General features: G+C 44.4%; 1 protein-coding gene across 1 annotated transcript in view; it reads right to left on the bottom strand.

Moving 5' to 3' along the window:
* ADCK3 (aarF domain containing kinase 3) overlaps positions 1–8,637 on the bottom strand; it is a 48,078-nt gene extending 39,441 nt beyond the window's left edge. Inside the window, exons 1-3 of the mRNA XM_006871262.1 lie at positions 8,467–8,637; positions 4,871–5,281; positions 4,605–4,671 (exon numbers count right to left, since the gene is read on the bottom strand). Of these exons, the coding sequence (XP_006871324.1) occupies positions 4,605–4,671; positions 4,871–5,281; positions 8,467–8,634 (646 nt within the window). The 5' untranslated portion in view covers positions 8,635–8,637. The remainder of the gene's footprint in view (positions 1–4,604; positions 4,672–4,870; positions 5,282–8,466) is intronic.
* Positions 8,638–9,845: the final 1,208 nt, after the last annotated feature.

The following is a 9,845-nucleotide window of genomic DNA, read 5'->3' as shown; positions in this document are numbered from 1 at the left end:
GCACACATCCAAAAAGAAGAAAGAACCAAAATTAACACATTAACACAGCATCTCCAACAATTACAAACAGACCAACAGAGGGAACCTACAGTCACCAAAAGAAATAATAAAGATTAAAGCAGAAATAAATGAGATAGAAAACAGAAAAACTATAGAAAACAATCAACAGGACAAGAAGCTGGTTCTTTGAAAGGATTAACAAAATTGACAGACCACTGGCAAACCTAACAACAACAACAAATGTGGGGAGAATGGAAGCTTTATCCACTGCTGGTGGGACTGTAAAATGCTGGAGTCATAATGGAAAGCATTATGGCAAGTCCTCAAAACACTTGAACTCCCTACGTTATGATCGAGCAATTCCACTTCCAGGTGTGTTGTTAAGTACTGTGGAGTCGGTTCCGAGGCTGTAAATCTTTACAGGAGCAGAACACCTCATCTTTCTCCCGCAGAGCAGCTGGTAGTTTCAAACTGCTGACCTTAAGGTTGGCAGCCTGACTGATAACCACTATGTTATACTCTAGAGCTCCGTACCCTAGAAATCTACTAGAAGTGACTTAAACAGACCTATGTTCATTACAGCACTATTCACAACAGTCAAAAGATGAAAATAAGTAAGTACCTGTAAGTGAATGACTGTATAAATAAAATGTGGTATACACACACACACAATGGAACATTATGCAATCATAAAAAAAAGTAAGTTCTCAAAATATATTCTAATGTGAATGAATTCAGAGGACATTATACTAAGTAAAATAAGCCAATCAAAAAAAGGACAAATACAAAATGATATCACTATTATAAAAAAACAAGAATAGGTACACATGCATACTGAAGCCAACATTCACTTGTGGTTACCAGGGAAAGGTAAGTGGTAATCACTCTCCACATAGTTGTTGGTGTTAAGTGCCGTCGAGTCTGTTCCGACCCATAGCGACCCTGTATAGGGCTTCCAAGGAGTAACTGGTAAGCTTGAACCGCTGACCTTGCAGTTCAAACGGTTTTGCAGGCTGGAATATTAACCCACAGCACCACACCAGGACTCCAGATAGTAGGCACTTTTTATTTTTGGTGATAGCAAAGTGTAATAGTTAGGGGTTCTGTGTCAACTTGACTAGGCCAGGATTCTCACAGTTTAGCACTTAGGATGCGCTTATGGTGAGGAAACCTAATACAGGCATAGTTAACTCTATGATGAATGGCTATGAGCAGCCAATCAACTGAAGGGATGATTCCTTGGAAGTGTAGCATGCTCCCAATAACAGACACTTGGGAAAGGCTCTAGCTCTTTCTCTTCGGCTGGGGACCTGAGACTTCACAATTGTGAGCCATTTATTTACTTGATAATAAACTTCTCTTCATATATATAAATACATATGTTTCATTGGTTTTGCTTCTCTAGAAAATCCAGCCTAAGACAGAAAGGTAACACCAGATGTGGGTTAAGTGACCAAAGTAAATGATGTAACTAAGACATACCCAACCAAAAAAGGATGTTTTTGGGAAATGCTATGACATACAAGGGGACTTAACAAAAATGATGGGAAAATTCCATTACCTTTCAATCCCATTTTTTCATGAACTTTCTGAAGCCCTCTCATATATACTTTGCAATAGCAAGAAGTAAAAAACATGAGTGTGGTTTACATGTGTGTAAGTATATAAATTTGTGTATGTGATATATGTTGTTGTTAAGTACTGTCAAGTTGATTCTGACTCATAGTGACCCTGTATAGGGTTCCTGAAGAGCAGCTAGTGATTAAACAACTGCCCTTTCAGTTCAAACAGCTTTGCAGTCCAGCGCATTAACGCATAGCACCACATCAGGACTCCATGTGATATACAGATGTATCTGTATCACATGTATACAAGGGGATTCCAAAAAGTTCACTGTTTGAAACATGGAGTTAAAAGGCAGTGGAATGTTTTAATAAACTTTTGAAGCCCCCAGGTATATATGTAAACATGTTGCTGTTGTTGCTACTAAGTGTTGTTGAATTAGTTACGACCCACAGCAGCCCTGTATAGGGTCTCCTCAGATTAACTGGTGAACTTGAATCACTGACTTTGTGATTCAAGTCTAGCATATTTAGGCACAGTGCCACACCAGGACTCCACATGCAAGCATATGTATCCATATATATACATATAATCAATAAAGCACATGTTATTAGGTACTACCGAGTCAGTTTCAACTCATGAAACATTGCTATCCTCATAATCATTATGTTAGAGTCCACTGTTGCAGTCATTGTGTTAATCTATCACACTGAGTGTTTTAGGGCGCACAGATACTTCTTAGAATTAATTACACACCACCCTTATAGGATTGGTTTATAGGTTGTAAAGGCTCAGGACCACAGTCTCAGGAGACAACTCAATCAATTGCTATAATAGGGTACATAAAGTTTAAATACTACATCCTGGTTTTCTGAGTATAGGTAAGAGGTCTTAAAAGCTTGCAAGTGGTCATGTAAGACACAATTTTTGTTCTTTATGTGTCCTGAATAAAAAAGAAGGAAACCAAAGATTCAGAGAAAAAAACTAGTCTAAAAACTAATCTACATTAACCACAATCTCATCTACCCTGAGACCAGAACTAGATGGTGCCCAGCTACCACTAAAGACCATTCTGATCAGGAACAGAGCAGATGAATTCAGATAGAAGAGAAACAAAACGTGAAATAAAACTCAAAAACTCTTTAAAAAGTCCAGTCTTATTGGACAGGGTGAGTCTGAAGAACTCCCTGAGACTACTATTGCTCTCTGATATTCCTTAACCCTTAAACCAAAACTATTCCATGAGGTCACCATTTAGCTAAATAACAGATTAGCTCACAAAATAAACAATTTATGTTAGTACTGTGCTCCTTTAAAAAAAATATCTCTATAAGACAGCAAATGGTCAACATTTATTGTACAGCAAAGATAAGAAGGCAAAGGGGAACAGAAACTAGGTCACTGGAAACAGAGCAACCTGAATGGAAATAAAAGCTGACACACTGAAAAATGCAACCATTAATGTTTCTGAGCATGTATTTAGAATCGCTGAAAAACTGTGTTGAAATTATTAAACGAGAACCTAATTTGCTGTGTAAACTTCAACTGAAAACACAATAAAGTCTATTTTTTTAAAAGCAGATACATGTCCATAGTAGCAATATTCACAATAGCCAAAAGATAGAGGTCATCTAAATGTCCACCATCAGATGACTTGTTGTTGTTGTTAAGTGCCGTCGAGTAGGTTCCGACCCATAGCGACCCTGTACAGGGTTTCCGAGGGTGTAAATCTTTACAGGAGCAGAAAACCTCATCTTTCTCCCGCGGAACGGCTGGTAGTTTTGAACCGCTGACGTTAGGGTTCGCAGCCCGATTCGTAACCACTACACTAGATAATCAAAATGTGACACAAACAATGGAATATTACTCATACATTTAAAATGAAGGTTGGATGAATGCTACATCTTGGATGACTGCCGACAGCATTATGCAAAGTGAAATAAGCAGAAAAGGACAATTATTGTGTGAGTCTACTTACGTGAAATATCTAGAACAGGCAAATTCATAGAGGCTAAAAGGAGAGCACTGGTGTGACACTGTGGGATAATGTATGGATCGCAAGATCAGTTTGAACTGCAAGGTCAATAGTTCAAATTCACCAGCTGTTCCTTGGAAACCCTATACAGGGTCACTATGAGTCTGAACCAACTCGACGGTACTTAACAACAACAACAACAAGAGTAGATTAGTGAAAAAATAAGTTAAAAAAAAAAAAAAGTAGATTAGTGGCTAGCAGGAGTTGGGGAGAAGGGGGAATGGGGAGTTATTGCTTAATAAGTACACAGTTTCTGTTTAGGATGATAAAAATTTTTGGGATGAACAACATGATGATTGTAAATAATGATTCAGAGCTGTACACTTAAAAATTATTAAAATGCTAAATCTTATGCTATATATATTTCAAGCAATTTTGTATTTTAAATACAATTGCCATAAGTTTTACTATAAAATAATCTTTTCACTCATAGAAAAGACAGAAGTACGAGACACAATGGTTACTCAAGAGCCCAACCAATAGTACAAATGATGCTCACACTCTACAGAATATTAAAATGGACCTTAAAGGACGCTGACAGGCTGCAGCACCATTACCACAGATGCACTGCTCCAGGATCCAACAAATGGGTCCCTCAATTGGCTGGTTCCAGGGAAAGAAACACTCTATTCAGTTGCTAAAAAGCCTCAGGGAGGAATTCTCCTTACTACCTGGCCTCCTCCTTCTTGCAGAAGCAATGAGGCTAAAGCAGAAGAAGCTGATGCTGCAGACACTGTCCCCTGGGTGGCCTGAGAAGCAATTCAAGCTGCCCTTCAAGGCGGATCATCACCTACACACCAGCCTCTAGCCATCAGCAGAAACAGAGCTGCTCTCCAGGAACCAGACCGTCTACCAGGTGGAAAACACTGTGGAGCCGCAGCCCTGCCACACACCAGCAGCCACTGACACGGGCTGATCCATCCTCCCTCCCTCTCCCACATCCATCAAGTCCTAGGGGTAACTCCTACTCTACTCGGTGAGGACAGGAGTTGCAAGAGCACCTTACCTCCAAAGTTGGCCAGCCGACCAATGCGTGTAACTGGCACCTTCCGCTCCCGTGCTCGCTCACTGAGCTGGAGGAAGAAAGAGAGAGCTCATGGGGTCAGCAAACAGGGCAATCCCTACCCACAGAAGCAGAAGCCGTCTCACAGCACATGCCCGCAGGAGGTCTCCTGTGTTCCTAACACCCCAGTCCATGATGTCCAAGCACGAGGGACCCTGACATAGTGCTCCACAGTCCCCACACAGCCCGCTCAGGCCTCCAGGACATACCATCTGCTTGTGGGGCTTGCCCTCAGGGCGTGCCTTGGCCTGCCGGGCCTTTTCAATGTCCTCTGCTGTGAGGCCCCCTACAGGTGACTGGTCTTGGTGGAAAAATCTTTGCTGAATTCCCATGGCAGAGAATGGGTCTCGGTGGTCTGCAAAGAACTTCCCATTCATCTGGCTCAGAGGAGAGGCAGCCTGGCCATGGAGCCCAGCTTTACTTAAGGGTCCACTGGTCTTGTAGGCAGGAGCTGGGCCCTCGCTGCAGGTCTGGTCCAGTGGTGGTAAGGATGATGGGTCAGGAGAGGAGACGGCAGTGAAATCTGCAGAGTCTCCTGCTGCCTGTGGCCCTGAGAAGTGGACTTCTGCCTCCAGGTCTTCGAAGCTCTCAGCATAAGGCTCTTCATGTTTATTCTGACCCTGCAGGGAACAAATAGCACTCAGAAGAGATGAGGGGAACACTGCTGCTCTCTCAGCCCTCCAAGGGAAGACACAGTGTTGCTCCAGGCCCCAAAGCCAGAAGACCCAGATCCTACTCCTGCTTCTGCAGGTTCTGCCACATGCTCCTCACAGCCAACCCCACATGACCAATGAGCTCTGCCATGAGCCAAGCTGGGACCAGGTAAACAAATGCAACAGCTCTCCTGGGAACAAGCTCCTCACCTGGAAATCATAGTTACAAAGGGGCTGTGGGGAAGGTGAACCATAGCACTGGGAATAGGGAACTTTGTAAAGTGAAAGCACAGCTAAAGACCAGGGAGAACCAAAGGGAATCACACAGACTAGGGACCCCTGTGCCCACTCCAGGCACTACTTTCTAATGTTGGCACTCAAGATTGTTCATCATACTAGGGCCAAACCAGGCAGTCCCAGGAGCTCAGGGTACAGTGGATGGCAGTGAGAGGACACAGACACATACAGATACACAGAGACATCCACAGACACACAAGACACTGAACTGTTACAGATTGACTTGTGTCCCCCAAAAATAAGCACTGAAATTTTGGGCCCTGTACCTGCTAAGAAATAGGGCTTTCTATGTTAAAGTAATGAAGTCATACCAGTGTAGGGTGGGTCCTACACCTAATCTTCTGTGAGTTATAAAAAGAGCAAACTAGAGATAGAGAGACCAATGCCACGTGAGGAATTGTATACAAGACCAGGAACAATAGAAACTAGGAGAGGCCACAGAAAAAAAATCCCCATGGTGAGACCCTGTTTTAGACGTCTCATCTCCAGAACTGAGAGAAAATAAAGTTTCTATTCATGTGGCATTTCTTTTGGTATGGCAGCCGTAGGAACCAAGACACATAATATACCATGTTTTCTAATAGTCACTGGTCCCTCATGTTGGCTAGGTTCCTTAGACTCTTGAACACCAGGTGAACCTGAGTGAGTTTTCTGAGCCTCTCTGCTACTTCCTCATTTGAAAGCAGGACTCCCCACAGTCAGTCATGTAGGGCCACAGAAGATGACCTAACAGGGCAGGGAAACAGTGTCAAGGAGACTATAATTATAGCAATGTGGACTCCTGGAGGGAGGTTAGTGGTCTGGACTCACTGACATGTACCAATGCCCATAATGACTGGATTGCTGCAGGTCACACAAAGACAGCTGGCCTACGGCCACTCGCTCAGCAAGATAAAGCTCATGGGATTTGAAGACTGGCTTTCACTCTCATTTCACAAACTGGCAAACTGAGGTTAAGCAAGCTGAAGTAATTAAGTCAAGGCCACAACCTGCAAAAGGTGTAGCAGGGATCCAGATCGTAGGCTGGATTAGTTGGTTATCACAAGGGTGCCTGACCAAACTTACTCAGAGCAGAAATAAACCATATTTCAATCCACTGGACACCTCTTAAGATTAACAGAGAACCCTGAAGTGAGAGAGTTTGGGACGGGGTCATGTGAGGCATGGCAGGGCCCCTTTGTTCCATACCTCTGGTGACAGTCACCTGGCCCCACACCACCATTACCTATAATATGCCTATTCAACCCCACAGATTCTGCTGAATGATTCCATACACAAATACTTGCAGAAACTGAGGCAACAAGTTCCTAGAGTTGTTTGATCCTTTGTCCCCTCAGGAAGAGGGTAGACGCCAAAATCTAATGTTTAGGGAGTGAGAGGAAGCACACTGGAAGTCATCACACTATTCACATGCCTCCTTCATGGTGCTGGACCATCATCCTATATCTAAGTGACTGTGCTGGGGACCTGCCCTGCCCAGACCCCAAGACCCTAGGCTATCTGAGGGGTGAGAAGAGGGGGAAAGAGGAAGAGGTAAGGAAACCCAGACAGAAGGCCTCTTTTGCCTCTCGGGAAGAAGCCTATCCACAGTCCAGCACTCCATCTTCCTTCTGGGTAACTCCAGGTGAGCTGGGCAGTCTCATTTCCTGAGTTTCCAAACAAAAAGCTCCCAGCAGGAAGGCAAAGGTTCCTCAATAGAAAAGGCACCAAATGATGTGGCCAGGGCCACAACTCATCCCAGACAACAGGTAAAAGCACAGGTCTGAGACTGGTCCTGTTACATAATAACCACAAGTCTTACAGACACATGTGCAAGCACGCAGAGACACACACAGACATGCACATACACACAGAGACATGTAAAACCCCATTCCACACAAACTGCTTTACTGAAGGAAGCATCACAGAGTTCCTTTTATTCACCCTCTTAAAAATACAGGTGATTGTAACTTACTTCTTGGTGGATTTATTATGTTTTAACTAAAACTATGCCAGACTCAGACATATTGTCAGAAGGGACCAGTCACTGGAGAAGGATATCATGTTTGGTAAGGTGGAGGGTCAGATAAAAAGAGGAAGACACGCAACGAGATGGATTGGCCAAGTGGCAGCATCAATGGACTCAAGCGTGGCAACAGTAGTGAGGTTGGCCCAGGATTGGGCAGTGTTTCGTTCTACTGTGCATAAGGTTGCTATGGGTTGGTACTGACTTGGTGGCACCTAACAACAATATACCAGACTGAGAGGTCACCAGGAACTCCCTACAGGACAGGGCTTTGGTCCTGCCCCCTGGTTGGGTACTTGGGTATGGCTTCAGTCAAGTGAACCACTGATCTGAATAACAAGAGTACTATGCTAGTCACTAAGGAGCTCTGGTAGCTCTGGTAGTGTAGTGGTTACGAATCGGGCTGCTAATCTCAAGGTCAGCAGTTCAAAATTACCAGCTGTTCCGCGGGAGAAAGATGAGGCTTTCTGCTCCCATAAAGATTTACAGCCTAGGAAACCCTGTACAGCCTCTTTATGAGTCAAACAGACTCCATGGCACGAAACAACAACGTTAGTCACTAATCTAAATAACAAGAGTGCGATGTTAGTCACTAATCTGAGTAACAAGGAATGCTGGGAGTTCTTTCCATCTCTGTGATGCATGCTACAGCTAAAACAAAGTGAACCACAGCATCACAAAGGGCCCTCACTGGCCACAGCAAGAAAGCCCACACACTGACCTGTGGACTCTGGCTCAGGCTACAAAGCCAGTCACCATGGTTGTGGTCCAGGTTCACCCTCTTATGTCACCCAATACTACAAACCTCCTCCCGCCAGTACCCCTCTTACAGCCAAGGAGGCCTTCTTACCTGTACCCCACCAAAGATCATGCTGAACTGCTGCTCAGCTGTGGCCTGCAGGGACCTGGCTGCCATGACAAGCTCCCCGCTGAGGCCCAAGTGCTGCAGATGGGTCTCCAGGGCTGCCTGGGTCAGCTTGGCAAGGCCTTTGATTACCATGATGGTGTCCCCCAACATGGTAGCCAACCTTCAGGACTGGAAGAGAAGAGGCAAACGTCACACTCACAGTACACACAAATGCTGAGCTGAAGGTAACTGTTTTTTTCCCAACTTCCCCTGTATCCAGGCAGACTGAGAGAAAATAAGAAAGGCCCAGAGTCAAATGGACTCTAGAGTGACACTTGGCACTCCTAGGCACTAAGGACAGAATGAAAGATTTGCAATTCAATCAAGGAGCTGTTGAACTGGTACCATGCACCAGGCACCACACTCCACCACACTCACTCTGCTCACATAGCTCTTCACATAGGCTGCACAACCCTATGAAAAACTGAGGCATAGACAGGTGAACTGACTCCTAGCCCAGTGTTCATTCCTCTACCCCCAAATTATATTGAGAGTGAGCATCTCAGTTTCTGAAGCTGCTCCCTGAAGGGGTTTAAGGCCACTCACAGCAGCGGTGCCACCACAGGCTGAGGGGCAAGCAGAAAGCCACCTTTCTCCCACCCTCCCGTTTAACGATTCACCAAGCCAATATTTTTCAAACAGCAGTCCAGACCCAAAGTGCAATCAATTTAGAAGATCCCGACCAAGACTAAAAGCAAGCAACAACACGATGTAGAAAAGAAAGTGTCAGAGTGCACAGTAAAGTGTAGTGAAATTAGTCTCACCTGTATGTGTGTAGTGCCTGTCTGTGTATGCGCACTTCTCTCTCTCTTGCTCCACTGAGCCACAATGTAAGACATACTTCTTAATAATGCTCAGGGTCCAGAATATATGAAAGTCACTTTACACAGAGGTACCTCACTCTACACAGGGCATATGTTGTCAATTAACCAAGGACTTATAGTAAGTCCCTAAGAGCAGCAGAAGGAGCTCTAGTACCATAGTGGGTTATAAGTTGGGCTACTAATCACAAGGGCAGAAGCTCAAATCTTCAGGCCGCTCTATGGGAGGAAGATGAGGCTTTCTGCTCCCATAAAGATTCACAGCCTCAGAAAACCTATACAGGGTTGCTATGAGTCCAAACCAACTCAATGGCACACCACAGCCACCACCATTAAAAAAAGATGGAGCCCTGCTTACTGCAAGTTCAACAAGTCAAACCCACAAGCTGTTGCATGGGAGGAAGTTGAGGTAATCTGCTCCCAAAAAGATTTGCAGTCTTAAAAACTCTAGAAAGCAGTTCTACTCCTAGCTATGTGTCTAAATCAACTTGATGGCCATGG

Source organism: Chrysochloris asiatica, unplaced genomic scaffold, assembly GCF_000296735.1.
Source record: "Chrysochloris asiatica unplaced genomic scaffold, ChrAsi1.0 scaffold00165, whole genome shotgun sequence".
Lineage (NCBI taxonomy): Eukaryota > Metazoa > Chordata > Mammalia > Afrosoricida > Chrysochloridae > Chrysochloris > Chrysochloris asiatica.
Note: the sequence above shows the minus strand (reverse complement) of the source record. Positions and strands in the feature narration are given on the sequence as shown.